Source organism: Balaenoptera musculus, chromosome 19 (assembly GCF_009873245.2).
Source record: "Balaenoptera musculus isolate JJ_BM4_2016_0621 chromosome 19, mBalMus1.pri.v3, whole genome shotgun sequence".
NCBI classification, from domain to species: domain Eukaryota; kingdom Metazoa; phylum Chordata; class Mammalia; order Artiodactyla; family Balaenopteridae; genus Balaenoptera; species Balaenoptera musculus.
In genome coordinates this window covers 15,333,988-15,354,081 of record NC_045803.1, presented here as the reverse complement: position 1 = coordinate 15,354,081, position 20,094 = coordinate 15,333,988, and the positions used below count along the sequence as shown (strand labels likewise).

Below are 20,094 nucleotides of genomic sequence, written 5' to 3'. Positions count from 1 at the left end.
TGTGGCTCACGGGCCCAACCGCTCCGCGGCATGTGGGATCCTCCCAGACCAAGGCTCGAACCCGTGTCCCCTGCATTGGCAGGCAGACTCTCAACCACTGCGCCACCAGGGAAGCCCTAGCTTAATTTTAATAAAATGTTTCCCAAGCATTATTTTAACCAGGTACCCAGGTTTAAGTTATGAACATTGACAGTGTCCATTTATATAACCAATACTTGAAGTTGTTAAAGACTTAACCATTTTCTAATAATTAGCCTATTTTCTACACTGCTTATTCACATATGTCCATTAACAAATGGAATGTTGTCTGTTACATTTATTGGTTTGTGAGTGTTTTCTGGAAAACTGCAGTGTCTGTGAAGACCGATTTCCATGCTGGCATTGCATGCATCCAAATATTAATGCACAGAGGCACAGAATTAGAGCAACGAGAGCATATTCAAACACTAGCACGCCCCATCCCCCCTTTTATTGCTTGTTTTGCTTAGTACTTCTCAAAACAAAAATAAGAATCTCAAATTTAACGTTCAACTACCGAAGAAATAATAACAGCAGGGCACATACTTAGGGCTCGAATGAAATTTTAAGCACTAGCTGGAGCAAAACAGTAGACATTGGTTTATATATATATATGTATATGTATATATTACCTTGTTATCTAAAACTCTTCTCAACCAGGGTCTTCCAAACAAATTGTAAACTCATACCAGCATGATTTAGGTTCAAGCATACACATGGAAATAACAGTGTGTTCTTTGGGATTTTAAGTGAGTACAAACTCTGACTATCCAAATTTGAATTCAGGTCTTGAGGAAGTGAAAAGCTTGTTTGTACTAAGCAAGTGTGGTACACTTCTACTGAAGTAATCACTTGGGATGATTATATCTAGACTATCCTTGGTTTCATCCAGTAAAATGCAGAGGGCACAAACAGGAAAGCATGCCTGCCAGTTAAGTGTTCAACAATGCATGATTTTTATTCTCTTGCTCTGAGAGCTTGTATCAAAAAAATATATATTAAGCCAAGGAAAATAACTGAAGATTTATGGGCCTCTTGTGCTTTAAAAAGGAAAATAAAAAAGTAGCCACTAATTCGCTCAGACAGAGCAGGCTTACACTGTCCTGTATTTTGAAGATTTTAAGAATGTTTCTTAAGGTAGGAGGAAACGAAAACATTCACTATCCCTTTCCAGAATTTAAACAGAGGGCAGGAGACATTCTTTACACCCAAATAAAACTACGGCAGCAGTTCACATGTGACCAAGGTGAATGTAGAATGGAGATGTTCTAAACACAGCTAGGACTCTCAGCAAAGCTAATACACTAAAATCATATGATTACATTTTGAAAGAAAATGCACAAAAACCAAATAGGAATTTTGAGATTTTCCATTTGAAGTAAATCTTAATGCTATTAAATTCACAAATATGCTAATTTAAATACCCAATTCTATTATCTAAAACACACATTGCAAACATACAAATATCTATTCTCTCCACATGTCAGAGCCCATTCATTTCATGGTTTGGAAATGGGGAGAATAGATCCCCTTAAACTGCAAGTCAGCAGGTGTTTCTTTACAGTTAACTTTAGCAAAATTCATACAAAATATTAATTAACAATGGTCTTCTTGTTAACTCACAAGGAAACACCTTCAAAACTGCATTTTGTTAAAGTTTCTGTACTAAAATGTAGAAAAACTGAACTACACAAATATTGAAAAGTTAAAAATTCCTTAGTTTTTTATTCCTGGTACCACTACCACAATTTACAGGGCAATAGACCTGATGTAATGAAAAGAAAAAGAAAAAGACAAAGCTACAACAGATAAAAGACCTCAGGAATGTACATCTAATTGACACTCCATTGCATTAATCAATAGCTGCACTTTTTGCAAACTGTGGCTAGGACAGTCCTGAACAAGAAGGGTTTCCTGTTTAAGCTGCAGTAACTTTTCTGACTATGGATCATCGTTCCTTCTGCGGCAGGTTTTTACAGTTCCTCTAATGCATTTGGGACGACTGTTTCAAAGTAACCTGCAGCTTTCCTGACACCTCCTCGCTCTCTCTCCTGCTAAGAACTGTAGCCCTCTTCTTCTGAGTTTTGAGAACCTTCTGCTACCATATCCACCACTTCCACCACCAGATCCATAACCACCACCATAGGGACTTCCCGAGCTTCTTCCACCAAAACTGCCCCCCTTCATGGGTCCATAATTTGATTGCTGTTGTCCACTATAATTTCCAAAATCATTATAGCTCCCACCACCACCACCATAGTCACCTCCAAAATTTCCTCCTTCATTGTAAGCATCATATCCTCCACCACCGCCACCATATCCACCATCTTGGTTTCCATATCCTGGTCCACCACCACCATAGCCTCCTCTACTACTGTAACCAGGACCACCACCATCGTTACCACCGTCGCCTCCAAATCCGTTATATCCACCATCACCTCCTCCATAACTACCTCTGCTGCCACCACCTCCACCACCATAGCCTCCTCTTCCACCAAAGTTTCCACCACGGCCAAAGTTACCTCCACCACCTCCAAAGTTTCCTCCACCACCCACAAAGTTGCCAGATCCGCTTCCACGACCTCTTTGTGATCCAGCAGATTGCATTTCTTGTTTAGAAAGGGCCTTTTTCACTTCACAATTATGCCCATTAATAGTGTGGTATTTCTGAACAACAATTTTGTCAACTGTATCATGATCATCAAAAGTTACAAAAGCAAATCCTCTCTTTTTCCCACTCTGCCTGTCTTCCATAACTCCTATGGTTTCAATCTTGCCATACTTTTCAAAGTAGTCACTCAAATTACATTCTTCTGTATCTTCTTTAATACCACCAACAAAAATTTTCTTCACTGTTAGATGGGCACCAGGCTTTACAGAATCCTCTCTAGAAACAGCTCTCTTTGGTTCCACTACACGCCCATCAACCTTGTGTGGTCGAGCACACATTGCTGCATCCACCTCTTCAACCCAAGAGTAAGTCACAAAACCAAAGCCCCTGGAACGTTTTGTTTGGGAGTCTCTCATCACCACACAATCTGTAAGTGTGCCCCATTTCTCAAAATGTTCTCTTAAGCTATCATCTGTAGTTTCAAAGCTCAGACCACCAATAAACAGTTTTCTCAACTGTTCTGGTTCCTCTGGATCATGGCCCTCCTCCCCCCGGCGGCGGCGGCGGCGGCCGGAGTCGGGCTGGGGGCGACCGGGCGGCGGTTTTACCTCCGTTTTGAGACCGGACTCGCCTCTTCCAACTCGAGTTCAATATGGGACCGACCATTATGAACTTTCTGATGGCAATTAAGATTTGAACTTCTTGCAAAAGCCTTCCTACATTCCTTGCATTCATAAGGTTTCTCACCAGCATGAATTCTTTGATGCAGAATAAGGTCTGAAGAATGAAGAAAGGCCTTCCCACATTTGTTACAAGTATATGTTTTATCACCAGTATGAATTCACTGATGCCAAGTCAGGTATATTACACAATTTAAAACTTTCCCACATTCATTACATTCCCAGCCTTTCTCACCAGTGTGAATTTTCTGATGTTGTGTAAGTACTGAATCTCTACTTAGGGTCTTTCCACATTCCTTACATTCATACAACTTTTCATCAGCATGAATTAACTTATGTCGAGAAAGCTCTGATGAACAACAAAAGACCCTTCCACATTCCTTACATCTGTAGGGTTTCTCAGCAGTATGAATCCTCTGATGTTGAGTAAGTTCTGAAGACTGACGTGAAGGCCTTCCCACATTCCTTACAAACATAGGGTTTCTCACCTGAATGAATTCTTTGATGTGCTGTAAGTATTGAGACAGTACTACAGGCTCTTCCACATCCCTTACATTTGTTGGGTTTCTCACCAGTATAAATCCTCTGATGCCGAATAAAGGCAGAAACATTGCTAAAAGCCCTAACACAATACTTACATTCATAAGGTTTCTCACCAGTATGAATTCTTTGATGTTGACTAAGGTATGAGGAATGATGAAAGGCTTTTCCACATTCTTTACATTCATTGGGCTTCTCACCTGTGTGAATCCTTTGATGTACTCTAAATATTGAACTAGTACTAAAGGCCTTTCCACATTCATTACATTCATAGAGTTTCTCAACAGTATGAATTCTCTGATGACGAATAAGGGCTGTACCATTATTAAATTCTCTAACACAATAATTACCTTTAAAGGACTTCTCGCTTGTATGAATGTTCTGATTTAGAAAAAAACGTGAGGCATTAGTAAAGGCCTTCTGACTTTCCTTAAATTTATTATATTTCTCCCTAGTTAAAATTATCTGATGTTGTATAAAGTCTGGGCCACTATTCAAAGACTTTCTACATTCCTCACATTCATAGGGTCTCATACTGATAGGCACTGTGTAATATAAACTAAGTTCTGAAGTGCTACTAAGGGACTTCCTGTATTCTTTATAATCATAGAATTTTTTGTCAGTATGACTTTCTTGATTTGTAGTAAGTTCTGAGTCTTGTCCATAGGTATTTTTATGTTTTCTGCATTCATAAAATTTCTCTTTAGTATTAAATGTTTTATGTAGAGAAAGAGATGTATGCTGAAAGAAAGTGGCAATGTCTTCAGAGGTACATGACACTTGGCTAAAATGTCTTTCCTGAGATCCCTATTTAAGTCCATGCTTTGTAAACCCTTCCATTATAACCCGTTGGGATGAATCTATTTCATAGTTATCCTTTTTCAGAGATACCTTCTGGTTCTCAAACCTAGATTTATATTCTGAAAGAAAACACAAATAAAAACATTCCCTTTTTTTTCTTGGAAGATACAAAACTTTGAATAAAAAAGGGAGATTTACAGTGACATTAATGTCTATAAATGTGAATAGAATATGTAGTTTTGATATGGTGGTACAATTTGAAAAATAAAGAAAATGTAGAGATTGAAAAGTGATATAGGAAGGTAAGAGGGAAAGTGATTAGGAAAAGATTAAATCAGTGATTGTCAAATTTTGGAACAAATTCAAAGTATATTTTGGCAAAAGAAAAAGTTTGACAACATAGCCTTTCTCTCTCACACATTCAGTGTAGCAAATAAAAATGATACAACCACCATAGAGGGATATTTGCCAATTTCTAGCAAAATTTATCCTTTGACCCAGCAATCCCAGTTCTAGGAACCCAAACAGGTGCTCTCGGGAAAAAATCTGAAAATATTTATGCAGAAGCATATCCACCACAGAACTTGTTGTAAGAGCAAATGATTAGAACCAATCCAAATAGCCACTAGCTTGGTACTGCTCAAACTCATTATAGTATATGGACAAAATAGAGTTCTATGCAACTGCATAAAGAAATGAGAATCATCTAGGTATTCCTATGGAGTGATCTCCATGATGTATCTTTTTAGAGTGAAATAGCAAGGTGGAATAAACTATCTAGTGTATGCTACCATTTATATAAGAAAGGGAATGCATGAAGATATATACATATGTGTTCACATTAGAAAAAACAATGAAAGGATAAACCATAAAATTTATAAAAGATTTCATAGGTTGGAGGGAATGAAAACAGTGGAAGGGGAGAAGAATGGAAGCTAGGCATCTATGAATTTATGCTGTTTTGTAGGTCTGACATTGGAACTGTAAATTTTAATAAATTTGTAAAACAAAATTAAATAATAAATACAAAAATATAAAAACCAAAATTGAATAGATGAACCTTGTTAGGTTGTGCCATTGGGTTGTGCCATAAGCAGAGACAGAAAGTAATTCTAATGCTGCTGAAGTACAAGATTTGATTGTACATTACTAGTGGGTTACCAAACACTATTGAAAATGTTGCATGGTAGTGATCTGAGTGTTCTTATTACTTAAAATGTACAGTATATTTTATGTACATTTTCCAAAAATATATTGAAAAAAATAAGAGGAACAAAGGGGAATAGTCTCAATTCATCTGATGAGGCTGGGTATAAAATGAGACAAGGACAGTATTTGAAAAAAAAATTATGATTCAATATAATTAATGGATATAGATGGGTATAGATTCTAAACAAAATATTACCAAATTGGATCTAGTAATTTAATTAAAAACCCCAAATCATCATGACAAATTGAATTCATTCTAGGAGTATCAAGTTAAATCATAAGAAAATTTGTTAATGTAGGTCATTAACAAAAAAAATAAACAAAATTCAGCATCCAGTTATAAAGTAAACTCTTATAAGTTATGAATAAAATAGAATTTCTTTATACTAATGAAGTGTATCCTCACAAAAATACAGCAAAAATACACATAACAATGAAAGTTTAAAATCAAGCCCAAATTCATCTTTGTGGTATTCTTTCCAAAAAAAACCCCAAATCCAATCTAATCATCAGAAAAACATCAGACCAATACAAATTGAGATATATTCTACAAAATACCTGACAAGCATTTTGTCATAACTGTCAAGGTCATAAAAAACTAAGAAACTGTCATAGACCACGAGACATGACAGTAGAAAAAAGACATTAATGGAAAACCGTGAAATCTGAATACGTTCTACAGTTTAGTTAATAATAATGTATTGGACTCCCCTGGTGGCACAGTGGTTAAGAATCCACCTGCCAATGCAGGGGACATGGGTTCGTTCCCTGGTCCAGGAAGATCCCACATGCTGCAGAGCAACTAAGCCCATGCACCACAACTACTGAGCCTGCGCTCTAGAGCCCATGAGCCACAACTACTGAGCCCATGTGCCGCAACTACTGAAGCCCGCGCACCTAGAGCCCGTGCTCCACAACAGGAGAAGCCACTGCAATGAGAAGCACGCATACTGCAACGAAGAGTAGCCCCCACTCACCGCAACTAGAGAAAGCCCGCGTGCAGCAATGAAGACCCAATGCAGCCAAAAATAAATTAATTAATTAAATAAATTCATTAAAAAAAAAGAGAAGCCACCGCAATGAGAAGCCTGTGCACCATAACAAAGAGTGGCCCCCACTCACTGCAACTAGAGAAATCCTGCACACAGCAACGAAGACCCAACACAGCCATAAATTAATTAATTAATTAATTAATTAATTAATGTATAAATCTTGGGTTCTTAGTTTTGATTAGTTTTGACAAATATACCACAACAATATAAGGGAAACTGACATTGGATGAGGGATATATAGGAACTCTTTACACTATTTTTGCAACTTTTTTGTAAATATAAAATTACTCCAAAATTTAAAGTTTTTTAAAAAAGAAGAAAAATTATGACCATAAAAATCATGAAAAAAGATGAAGACAGTAACACTACTTCTTTTTTTTATATTAAACTTTAAAAAAATTTTTTATTGGAATATAGTTGCTTTACAATATTGTGTTAGTTTCTACTGTACAGCAAAGTGAGTCAGTACATGTATACTTATGTCGCCTCTTTTTTGGATTTCCTTCCCACTTAGGGCACCACAGAGCACTGAGTAGAGTTCCCCATGCTATACAGTAGGTTCTCATTAGTTATCTATTTTATACATAGTATGAATAGTGTATATATGTCAATCCCAATCTCCCAATTCATTCCACTCCCCTTTCCCCCTTGGTATCCATACGTTTGTTCTCTACATCTGTGTCTCTATTTCTGCTTTGTAAATAAGATCATCTATACCAATTTTTTCAGATTCCACATGTATGCATTAATATACAATATTTGTTTTTCTCTTTCTGACTTACTTCACTCTGTATGACAGTCTCTAGGTCCATCCACATCTCTATAAATGACCCAATTTCGTTTCTTTTTATGGCTGAGTAATATTCCATTGTATATATGTACCACATCTTCTTTATCCATTCCTCTGTTGATGGACATCTAAGTTGTTTCCATGTCCTGGCTATTGTAAGTAGTGCTGCAATGAACATTGGGATGCTTGTGTCTTTTGGGATTACGGTTTTCTCTAGGTATATGCCCAGCCGTGGGATTGCTGGGTCACATGGTAGTTCTATTTTTAGTTTTTTAAGGAACCTCCATACTGTTCTCCATAGTGGCTGTATCAATTTACATTCCCACCAACAGTGCAAGAGCGTTCCCTTTTCTCCACACCCTCTCCAGCATTTATTATTTGTAGATTTTGTGATGATGGCCATTCTGACCAGTGTGAGGTGATATCTCATTGCAGTTTTGATTTGCTCTTCTCTAATAATTGATGCTGTTGAGCATGTTTTCATTTGTTTGTTGGCCATCTGTATATCTTCTTTGGAGAAATGTCTATTTAGGTCTTCCACCCATTTTTTGATTGGGTTGTTTGGGTTTTTTTTGATATTGAGCTGCATGAGCTGCTTGTATATTTTGGAGATTAATCCTTTGTCAGTTGCTTCGTTTGCAAATATTTTCTCCCATTCTGAGGGTTGTCTTTTCGTCTTGTTTATGGTTTCCCTTGCTGTGCAAAAGCTTTTGAGTTTAATTATGTCCCATTTGTTTATTTTTGTTTTTATTTTCATTACTCTAGGAGGTGGGTCAAAAAAGATCTTGCTGCGATTTACGTCATAGAGTGTTCTGCCTATGTTTTCCTCTAAGAGTTTAATAGCGTCTGGCCTTACATTTAGGCCTTTAATCCATTTTGAGTTTATTTTTGTGTATGGTGTTCTAATTTCGTTCTTTTACATGTAGCTGTCCAGTTTTACCAGCACCACTTATTGAAGAGGATGTCTGCTCTATTGTATATTCTGGCCTCCTTTGTCATAGATTAGGTGACCATAGATGCGTGGGTTTATCTCTGGGCTTTCTATCCTGTTCCATTGATCTATATTTGTTTTTGTGCCAGTACCATTCTGCTTTGATTACTGTAGCCCTATAGTATAGTCTGAAGTCAGGGAGCCTGATTCCTCCAGCTCCGTTGTTTTTTGTTTTTTGTTTCCTCAAGATTGCTTTTGCTATTCGAGGTCTTTTGTGTTTCCATACGAATTGTAAAATTTATCTCGTTCTGTGAAAAATGCCATTGGTAATTTGATAGGGATTGCACTGAATCTGTAGATTGCTTTGGGTATATAGTCATTTTCACAATATTGATTATTCCAATCCAAGAACATGGTATATCTCTCCATCTGTTTGTGTTGTCTTTGATTTCTTTCATCAGTATCTTATAGTTTTCTGCATACAGGTCTTTTGCCTCCTTAGATAGGCTTATTCCTAGGTATTTTATTCTTTTTGTTGCAGTGGTAAATGGGACTGTTTCCTTAATTTCTCTTTCTGATCTTTGGTGGTTAGTGTATAGGAATGCAAGATATTTCTGAGTAACACTACTTCTGTTGAACATTTCCTGGAAGGTGTTACCACTGCAGTAGTAAGACTAGAAAGAAGCATACAAGTTAGAAGCATAGGAAAACAAGAAAAAAACTGAAAATATTTGCAAATTTCACGATTAGTGAAAACTCTACTATTTATTATTCTACTAATTAATGAGTTGTGACAAAAATCAACACATATAATGCCAAGAAAGAAAAGTCAATTTTATATCTTTTTAAAATTTGCCACTGAATATATATGGAATGATTTCTACACATCTTATTAATAATAATAATAATAAAAAGAAGACCAGGACAGTAAAAAAGGATGCAGAAAGAATAATATCCCATGTAAAAGAGGAAAGAAGAATTGAGAATATAAATGTGAGTGTGCTTTGACAAAACAAAACAAAAACGATAAATCTGACTAGACATACAACAAAAGGTTAACTAGAGTGGGGATGGCAATGGATGAAGCAGTTAAGTATTCAAGCATGACTCCTCTAAGTATAATTTTTATATAGTTTTGAGTTGTTTTTTTTTTTTATGGCCATAACAGCAGCATTTTCCTGTCAGGCCTGATGTGGTTTTTTTTTTTTTTTTTTTTTTTTTGGCTGCATTGGGTCTTCGTTGTGGTGCATGGGCTTCTCATTGCAGTGGCTTCTCTTGTTGTGGAGCACGGGCTCTAGAGCACAGGCTCAGTAGTTGTGGCACACAGGCTTAGTTGCTCCTTGGCATGTGGGATCTTCCCAGACCAGGGTTCAAACCTGTGTCCCCTGCATTGGCAGGCGGATTCTTAACTACTGTGCCACCAGGGAAGCCCTAGTTTTCACTTTTGAACCATATATATGTTTTATATATTCCAAATATAAACTAAACAAATCTAAACTCAGCAATTAAACTGTATATTAAATTGAAAATGCAGAGAAAAGTATTAATGTAATAAGTTTTCAAACTGTACTCTGGAAATCCTTAGTGTAACATATTCTAAGCAAGAAACAAAAGAAAAAGAAAAAAGAAAAGAAAAACAAAAGAGCAAGAAATCTTGAACGTGACTTAAATTTTTTGGTCAGTAGTTGTGTTGGTATTCTAATTCTGAAAGTATTCTGTGGCGCTTAGAAGAGAAGATTTGAGCAAATATACTCATGTTGTGGGAAATAGGGTTTTTTCCCTGTTCAAGGGAAAGTTATAAAATTGAAATGCAGGAAAGTGAGACAGAACCTTGTCTTTTGGATCTGAATTAGAGTTATTAGAATGATTCAATGACAAAAACATCTTTCCTGACTCTTTCCACTGAATGGGTATAGAAGCAATGACAGCTCAGTAGTAGTGATACTCAGATATTGGTTGATGAACACCATTCCCTATTAAAAGAAACTAAAGCTTCTTAATGAGCTGGCTAATTCCAAGCACAGAGATTATTCAGTAGTGATAAGGGGGGAAATGTATCTTCCAATGCAAAGATCTGACAGTCATTTCCATAACTACTTGATCAAAATTATCATCAGTGCGATGAGAACACTTCACTTTGCCTCCTAATAAGATGAATTAAGAAGTACACAACCCTACCTGAGTATCAGATCAGACCCAAAATTTTTTAATGGGAATGTAATCATTGGTGGCAATTAGATAAATCCTGAATGCAAAACACTCCAAGACAGTTTGGCCTTCACTTTAAAAGGTTCTTCTTTTGGGGACTTCACTGGTGGTCCAGTGATTAAGACTCCATGCTCCCAATGCAGGGGGCCTGGGTTCAATCCCTGGTCAGGGAACTAGATCCCGCATGCCACAACGAAGATCCCACACGCAGCAGACAAAGATCCTGCGTGATGCAACTAAGAACCAGTACAGCCAAATAAATAAATAAATAAATATTAAAATAAAATGTTCTTATTTTGAAAAACATAGAATTTATTTATTTTTTAAAAGGTACACATTCCAGAAGATGATGTAATAAAATTGAACACAGGCATTATATGCATTGCTGGGAAAAAGCTTTAGAATTTTCCTGCAAAAGGGAATTCCCTGGCAAGTCCAGTGGTTAGGACTCAGTGCTTTCACTGCCGGGGCCTGGGTTCGATCCCTAGTCCGGGAACTGAAATCCCACAAGCCGTACTGTGTGGCCAAAGGAAAAAAAAAAAAAAAAAAGAATCAAGAAATTATGGGGGAAAATCCATTTACAACAAAAGGTATAGAAAAATGGCAATTTTAATTAGAAATTGAAATTGGAAGATTTGGAAGGCAACCTAATTATTCATAAACTGATATATTATAATGTATCTATATTATAATACTGATATAATATATAAAAGTTTATTGGGATAGGAAGGCATATGATATAGTATTTTAGAGGAAATTCATGATGCATTTATATACATCTAATGTGTATATATATATAGAGAGAGAGAGAGACACACACACACATACATAAATGCATGTAATATGTGTTCTATAGCTAGCTATTTCTTTATGGACTGTAAAAACTCATTTTCAAATTAATTTTTTAAACTTAACTTCTATCTGTTCACCTGTAATTCAGATAAAAACATGTCCATTATGTCTACACCCTTTTGATTTGATTTGGAGAGGCAACATAGCTTAGGAGCTTGGAACACGTACAGCTTGGGTTCAGACCTTATCTCCAAAACTTACTAGCTGTTGACCTTGGACAAGTTACTTCAAGTCCTTGTGCCTCAGTTTCCTCTTCTGTAAGTGGGGAAAAAAAGTATTAAAAAAAATAAAAATCATGTCATAGCTCTGCTTAAAATCTTCTATTTATGTCCCATTTTACTCAGAAAAAGTTCAACCACAATTTACAAGGTCACCATAAACTGACTCTTTCCAACATACACCTCTCTGATCACATCTCATACTCCTTTCCTTGTTTACTCTGTCTTAGACAGATTGGCCCTTGGTGCTTCTCATACACAATGAGCCTGCCTGCCTCAGGACTTTTGTAGTTACTGTGCCCTCTGCCTTAAATCATCCTTCACTCCCACTCTATTACATTGACTGCATGTATTAATGCGATTGCTTGATCATCAACCTTTACCTCAATCTTTTCTCATCTGCAATCTTTGCCTTCCCATTACAAGCACATAACCTTTACACCCCAAACTCTCTACCAAGGTGACTGCAATCACTCCCAAGGCTCCAACTATTATAGCTCTGTGAGGCTTTTCCACCTTTCAATCTTAGCCATTTCTTCTGGTTGCAATATGTGAACTCCTCCTACAATTAATTGTACTTTTTGAATGATTTGAAAAGATATTTTCCCAATCCTCAGGCTATACATTTCTTAATAGCTCATATTATTTTATAACCTCTATGTCTCCTAGAAAAATATCCTCCACAACATAGAATATAAGGGAGTGTCGGTTGAAAGAATGAATACATAATAAAGTAATGAATCCAAAAACTAAATATACTAAATACCAAAACGTTCAAGGGAGTGACACATATATAAACCAAAAGACAAAAGAGAGTGAACCAATAAGAAGGAATAAGATCCCAAATAAAGGTAGAAGCTTGTCATCAGAATCACCTGCTATGAATAGGAGGGAAAAATGAGAGAAAAGAAGCAGAGATAGGGTTATCTTGGAAGTGGAGGTGTGGGCATTTGGAAGCTCATAGTGAGGTTTACTTTTCTATATAGTTGTGGACCTCTGAGGGGAGATTTCCCAAAATATCTCAAAGACATGGTCTCCTCCTAAGTTATGTCCTGCACTCCTCTCCTCTTGCATGACCATCAGTCGCTTACCTAGATACAGGCCCCTTGTCAGCTCACTGTCAAAAACACCCCAAGGCTCCTTCCCTTGCTCCAATAAAGAAATCACTTCTGGCTTGGCAATGGAAAGTCATACTCATGAGAGAAGAAAGATTTTTATGTTGTAGATGTTCCAGCACTCAAATCCTGTCCTGTGATCAGCAAATAAAGGAGGATGTCACTATTGCAAGGGCCACAAAAAGCAGAGAAGATGGAACCTTGGCCTTAGGCCCAACGATGCTGCCCAGACTCTGCAAAGCTCAAGCCATTTCTTTAGGAATAGGGAGAAGAAATGCATAGGATATATGAAAGGCGTTGAAAAATTCTTCTTGGGGGAAGCACATAATCCAGAGGGCAAACTAAGACTTTTTGTAGATAGTTGTGCTTACCGACTGAGACCAGGTTGCTATAATTCTCCAACATTACATATCTGTACAAATTCCTTTGAGTTGAGTCCAGGCATTCTCAGTCCTCCTGAGAGAAGTCTATGGACACATCCTTGAATATCACAAATTCCTGAAATGAAAATTGTGTAATGAAAATAAATGATTTCAAGATGGAATGAAAGACAAAAAAAAAAGATAAAAGTAGAGGAAGTACAGGAGAATTTTACAGGAAAGAAGAGAAATGGAAAGCAAACAGTTTGGGGTCAATGCCTGTGATGTGAGTGAAGAATAGAGAGTTAGTGTTAATCAGTGAGCAGGTCTCACACAACCCAGTTCTTTCAGACAAAAACTCCTGTGCACAGTGAGGATTCTGAGACCCTTTCTGATTTAAAAGTATACTAAATTCATTTAAGACGAATATCCCAATTAAAAAGCCAACAGGCATATAGTATATTCTCAATAAAGAGGAGTACCCTCCTGCTTCCTCCTCTCCCCTGAAAACTCAAGTTATAAATAATTGGTAGCCCCTTGGCAGGGTATCAAAGGATAGAATTTTACAATAATAGGAATATAAAGAAGACCCGAACATTTTCAACAATCAGAAAACAGGTCACATGAAGGCACCAGGAAACAGAAACACAATGGCCTGCTTAATAGTACCCTGAAATGAAAAAACAAGTGAACAAAAGAAGAAAAACCAAAAAAATGTGATGAATTTTTCAATAATAAGAGAGAAATGAGTTCTTGACTAGAGTTACTTATCCAGCCAAAATTCACACTAATGTGAGGGTTGTATAGGACATTTCTAGATAAGCAAAGGCTCAAATATGTATCTCCTATGAACGCTTTTTCTTTCTTTTTCCTCTTTTATTGTTTTTCCTTTTATTTAAAACAGATTTTTCAGCTTTAATGAGATATAATTGACAAATAAATTGTACATATTTAAAATATACAAAGTGATGATTTGACATACATATACTTTGTGAAATGATTACCACAACAAGGTTATTTAACATATCCATTGCCTCAAATACTTACCTTTCTTTTTTGTGGGGTGGGGGGGTGAGAATACTTAAGGTCTACTCTCTTAGAAAATTGCAAGTACAGTATAGTCACCACAATGTACATTAGATTCCCAGAGCATCTTATAAATGAAGGCTTGTACCCTTTGACCAGCATATCCCTATCTCCTCCACCCTCCAGCCCCTAATAACCACACCATTCTATTCTGCTTCTATGAGTTGGACCTTTTCTTTTTTTTTTTTTAGATATACACATAAATTAAACCATATAGTATTTGTCTTTGGCCAATTTCACTTAGCATAATGTACTCTAGATACAGCCATGTTGTTGCAAATGGCAGAATTTCCTTCCTTCTCATAGCTGAATAATATTCCATTATATGTATGTATATCTAGCTATCTATCAATAGAAAAAGAAAAAGAAAAAGATTCAACATAGCAGAGTGGCAAGAGAAGGTCCCAGTGAGTGATGAATATCTCATATCCATTTTATCTGTTCATCCATCAATGGACACTTAGGTTGTTTCCATATCTTACTGTGAATAATGCTGCAATAAAAATGAACATGGGAGTGCAGATAACTTTTCAAGATACTGATTTTGTTTCCTTTGGATATATACCCAGAAATGGGACTGTTGGATTATATAAGGGTTCTATTTTTAATTTTTTGAGGACTCTCCATACTGTATTCCATAATGGCTTTACCAATTTTCATTCCAAATAACAGTGTACAAAGATTTCCTTTTCTCCACATTCTCGCCAACACTTATCTGTTGTCTTCTTTAAAAATATTTATTTATTTATTTATTTTTTTAGGCTGCCCTAGGTCTTAGTTGCGACACATGGGCTTCTTAATTTGCGGCATGTGGACTCTTAGTTGTGATACGCATGTGGGATCTAGCTCCCCAACCAAGGATCGAACCCTGGCCCCCTGCATTGGAAGTGCGGTGTCTTACCCACTGGACCACAAGGTAAGTCCCTGTTACATTTTTTTAAATTAATTTTTATTGGAGTAGAGTTGATTTACAATGTTGTGTTAGTTCTTGCTGTACAGCTAAGTGAATCAGTTATACATATATCCACTTTTTTTTAGATTCTTTTCCCATATAGGTCATTACAGAGTATTGAGTAGAGTTCCCTGTGATATGTTGTCTTTTTGATAGAAGCCATCCTAACAGGTATGAGGTGATATCTCAATGTGGTTTTGATTTGCTTTTCCCTAATGATTAGTGATGTTGAGCCCTTTTATGTACCAGATGGCCATTAATATATCTTCTTTGGAAAAATGTCTAATCAGGTCCTTTCCCCATTTTTAAATTTTTTAAAGGTTATTCACTTTTTGTTTGTTTTTGCTATTGAGTTGTATAAGTCTTTATATATCATGGATATTAATAGCTTTATCAGACATGTGGTTTGCAAATATTTTCTCTCATTCTGTATGTTGCCTTTTCATTTTGATGACTGTTTCCATTGCTGTGCAAAAGCTTTTTAGTTCGGTGTAGTCCCACTTGTTTATTTTTGCTTTTGTTGTCTGTGCCTTTGGTGTGATATCCAAAAAATCATTGCCCAGACCAGTGTCAAGAAGCTGTTCCCCATGGTTTTTTCTAATAGTTTCTTCTAATAGTTTTATGGTTTCAGACCTTACATTTTCTTCACTTTTTATCATTCTTTTTTCTTTGTTCCCCTCTGAGTTATTTCAAATGACCTATCTATGACCTCACAGATTCATTCTTCTGCTGGATTAAGTCTGCTGTTGATGCTCCCTATTGCATTTTTCATTTCATTCATTGCTTTCTTCAGCTCGAAAATTTGTTTGGTTCTTTTTTATGATTTCTATCTCTTTGTTAAACTTTTTGTACATTTTAAAAATTTCATTGAATTGTCTTTCTGTGTTTTCTTTTTTCTCACCAAACTTCCTAAGAACAAATATTTTGAATTCTTTATCAGGCAAATTGCAGATCTCCATTTCTTTGGGGATGGTTACTGGAAGATTATTGTATTCCTTTGGTGGTATCATGTTTCCTTGATTTTTTGTGTGTGTTCCTTGAAGTCTTATGTCATGTTCACATTTGAAGGAGTCTCTTCCTCCAGTCTTTACTGAATGGCTTTGGGAGGGAAATACTTTCTTTCAGCCTTTTCTGTGGACTTCTTTTTTCTAAGAGAGTAGTAGAGGTTGTGTTATATTAAGATCAAGTACTAAAAGAGCAAAGAGTTACACAAGGAATCAGGGGGGAAAAAGCAACATGGCAGAGGGGCAAGAGAAGGTCTCAGTGTAAATATAAACCAGGAAAACTAGGACATCAGCTAGGAAACAGAGATAAAGAAAAATCTGTCCAGATGGAAGCAGTGGGCACATGGAAGACCATGAGAGACTCTCCAGGAAATAATGTTTGACTATGTGAAAATTGCTATTAATATATATTACTTATTAATAATATATAACATAGGGACTTCCCTAGTGGTGCAGTGGTTAAGAATCTGCCTGCCCATGCAGGGGACACGGGTTCAAGCCCTGGTCCAGGAAGATCTCACATGCTGTGGAGCAACTAAGCCTGTGCGCCGCAACTACTGAGCCTGCACTCTAGAGCCTGCAAGCCACAACTACTGACCCACGTGCCACAACTACTGAAGTCCATGTGCCTAGAGCCCATGCTGTGCAACAAGAGAAGCCACCGCAATGAGAAGCCCACACACTGCAACAAAGAGTAGCCCCTGCTCACTGCAACTAGAGAAAGCCCGCGCACAGCAACAAAGACCCAATGCAGCCCCCCCAAAAAAAAGCAAAAGAAACTAACACAACATTGTAAATCAACTATACTTCAATAAAAAAATTTTAAAAAATAATAATATATAACATATAATATGTAATTAACATAAATATAAATATTAAAATGCTATTAATATATATAAATATTAATAATATATTAGGAACATTGTTACATTTTGAACAATACTTACTAGAAAGCTAGGCAAAAAATTAAAATTAAAAAATCCACCCAGAAAATTAACTTCAGAAAAAAATGAAAATTTATACAAACATCTCACAAGATGACTATTTAGTAATGACTTTTTGCTTCAAAAGCTTTCAAAAGTTAAAGCACTTTTTCTACAATGATGCTTTTCTTCTTTCAAAATAGTGACTTTTACTCCAAAACACACTAAATAAATACATTATAAGAACTGATATGAGAACATTATATGGTTTTAGGCAAAGTCAAACATCAATTTATTCTATACAACCATTTTCAGTTAGAGAACATCATATGGAACACATTTACAATGTTGTGACATTTGGATGAACTTCAACTATTCTGTTGCATACTTTGGCAGGTGAGAAGAGTGAAGAGAGAGTGTTGTCCAGCACTCTTTGGAATGTTATGCATATGTACTGTTTCAACACACTGTCATGCTTACCCTGTATTTTGCCTTAAGGCAGTTTGTATGTGTGCTATTTATTTTAAAGCTTATAAGATAACAAGGAGCCCGAATAAGGTTGAAAAATTGGTGATGAAAATGGTGCAGAAAGAAAAATATATATTCAAATATATATTCAATTGCTTCATAAGTTACAATGTGAAAATAATTGGAAATATGGGCACAAATGCCATTAGTTGATGGCTTTTGGGAGTAGGGCTGAAACTACATGGCAATACTTGAAGTTTAAAGTTTGGTGGAGACTTTAGAGTTTTCTACATACCCAAAGTATGTCATCTGCAAATAGTGACAGTTTTACCTCTTCCCTTCCAATGTGAATGCCTTTTATTTCTTTTTCTTGTCTGACTGCTATGACTAGGACATCCAATACTATGTTAAATAGAAGTGATGAGAATATGCATCCTTGTCTTGTTCCTGAATTTAGAGGGAAGTCTTCCAGCCTTTCACTGTTGAGTATGATGTTAGCTGTGGGCTTGTGCTAAATGGCCTTTATTGAGATAGGTTCCCTCTATACCAACTTTGATGAGTGTTTTTATCATGAGTGAATGTGAATTTTATCTAACAGTTTCTCTGCATCTACTGACACAATCCTTTTGTTAATGTGGTGTATCATATTGATTGATTTGTGAATATTGAACCAGCCTTGCATTTCTGGAATAAATCCCACTTGATCATGGTGTTATGATCCTTTTTATATACTGTTGGATTCAGTTTGCTAATATTTTATTGAGGATTTTTGCATCTACATTCATCAAAGATATTGGCCTGTAATTTTTTCTGTAGTGTCTTTGTTTGGTTTCAGTGTCAGGGTAATGATGGCCTCATAGAATGAATTTGAGAGTGTTCCATCCTCTTCAATTGTTTTGAATAGTTTGAGGAGGATAGGTATTAGCTGTTCTTTACATGTTCTGTAGAATTCCCCTGTGAAATTGTCTGGTCCTAGACTTCTGTTTGCTGGGAGTTTTATTATCACAAATTCAATTTCACTACAAGTGATCAATTTGATCAAATTGTCTGTTTCTTCTTGATTCAGCCTTGGCAGGTTTGTGTTTTTAGAAATTTGTTGCTTCTATGTTGTCCAATTTGTTGGCATATAATTCTTCGTAGTATTCTCTTATGATTTTTTGTATCTTTGTGAGGTATCAGTTGCTATTTCTCCTCTTTCATGTCTTATTTATTTAGGTCCTCTCTCTTCTTGGTGAGCCTTGCTAAAGGTTTATCAATTTTGTTTAACTTTTTAAAAAACCATCTCTTGGTTTCATTGACCTTCTCTATTATTTTGTTGTTGTTGTGTTGTTTCTATTTTATCTATTTCCCCTCTGGTCTTTATTATTTCCTTCTTTCTGCTCACTTTGGGGTTTGTTTGTTCCTTTTCTAATTCCTTTAGATAGTTGGTTAGGTTGATTATTTGAGATTTTTCTTGTTTCTTGAGGAAGACCTGTATCACTATAAACATCCCTCTTAGAACTGCTTTTGCTGCATCCCATAGATTTTGGAGACTTGTGTTTCCATTTTCATTTGTTTTGAGGTATTATCTGATTTCCTCTTTGATTTCTTCATTGATCCATTGGTTTTATGGTAGCATGTTGTTTAGTCTCTACATATTTGTTCTTTTCCCATTTTTCTGTTGATTTCTAGTTTCATACTGTTGTGGTCAAAGAAAATGCTTGATATAATTTCTATCCTCTTAAATTTATTGAGACTTGTTTTGTGGCTCATCATGAGATTTATCTTGGAGAATGTTACATGTGCACTTGAAAAGAATGTGTATTCTGCAGATTTTGGATGTAATGTCCTGTAGATATCTATTAAGTCCAACTGGTCTATTGTGTCATTTAAGACCACTGTTTCCCTATTGATTTTCTGTCTGGATGATCTGCCCATTGATGTAAGTGGGGTGTTAAAGTCCGCTACTATTATTATATTATTACCAGTTTCTCTCTTTCTGTCTGTTAGTGTTCGCTTTATATGTTTAGGTGCTCCTGTATTGGGGATATATATGTTAACGAGTGTAATATCCTCTTCTGATTGATCCCTTTATCATTATATAATGCCCTTATTTGTCTTTTGGTATAGACTTTGTTTTAAAGTGTTTTTTGTGATATGAGAATTGCTGCTCCCCCTTTCTTGACGTTTCCGTTTGCATGAAATATCTTTTCCCAACCCCTCACTTTCGGTCTGTGTGTGTGTCTTTAGCTCTGAAATGAGTCTCTTGTAGGCAGCATATAGATGGGTCTTGTTTTT

At 36.1% G+C, this 20,094-nt stretch overlaps 3 protein-coding genes across 3 annotated transcripts in view; all 3 read right to left on the bottom strand.

Moving 5' to 3' along the window:
- Positions 1-1,372: 1,372 nt before the first annotated feature.
- Positions 1,373-3,435, bottom strand: LOC118885470 (heterogeneous nuclear ribonucleoprotein A3-like). The gene is made up of 2 exons (XM_036834106.1): positions 3,426-3,435; positions 1,373-3,269 (listed from the first exon to the last, which is right to left on the bottom strand). Exons 1-2 carry the CDS (start codon positions 3,433-3,435, stop codon positions 2,026-2,028), a joined length of 1,254 nt encoding a protein of 417 aa, XP_036690001.1. The 3' UTR covers positions 1,373-2,025.
- On the bottom strand, positions 3,304-4,383 carry LOC118885469 (zinc finger protein 345-like). The gene is given in 2 exon segments (XM_036834105.1): positions 3,304-3,755; positions 3,757-4,383. Coding segments are annotated over 2 exon segments (912 nt in total). The 3' UTR covers positions 3,304-3,470.
- Positions 4,384-11,689: 7,306 nt separating this feature from the next.
- Positions 11,690-20,094, bottom strand: part of ZNF345 (zinc finger protein 345) — a 29,012-nt gene continuing 20,607 nt past the window's right edge. The window contains exons 3-4 of the transcript XR_005017387.1: positions 13,397-13,523; positions 11,690-11,947 (exon numbers count right to left, since the gene is read on the bottom strand). The gene's annotated coding sequence lies outside the window, so the exon portion shown is untranslated. The remainder of the gene's footprint in view (positions 11,948-13,396; positions 13,524-20,094) is intronic.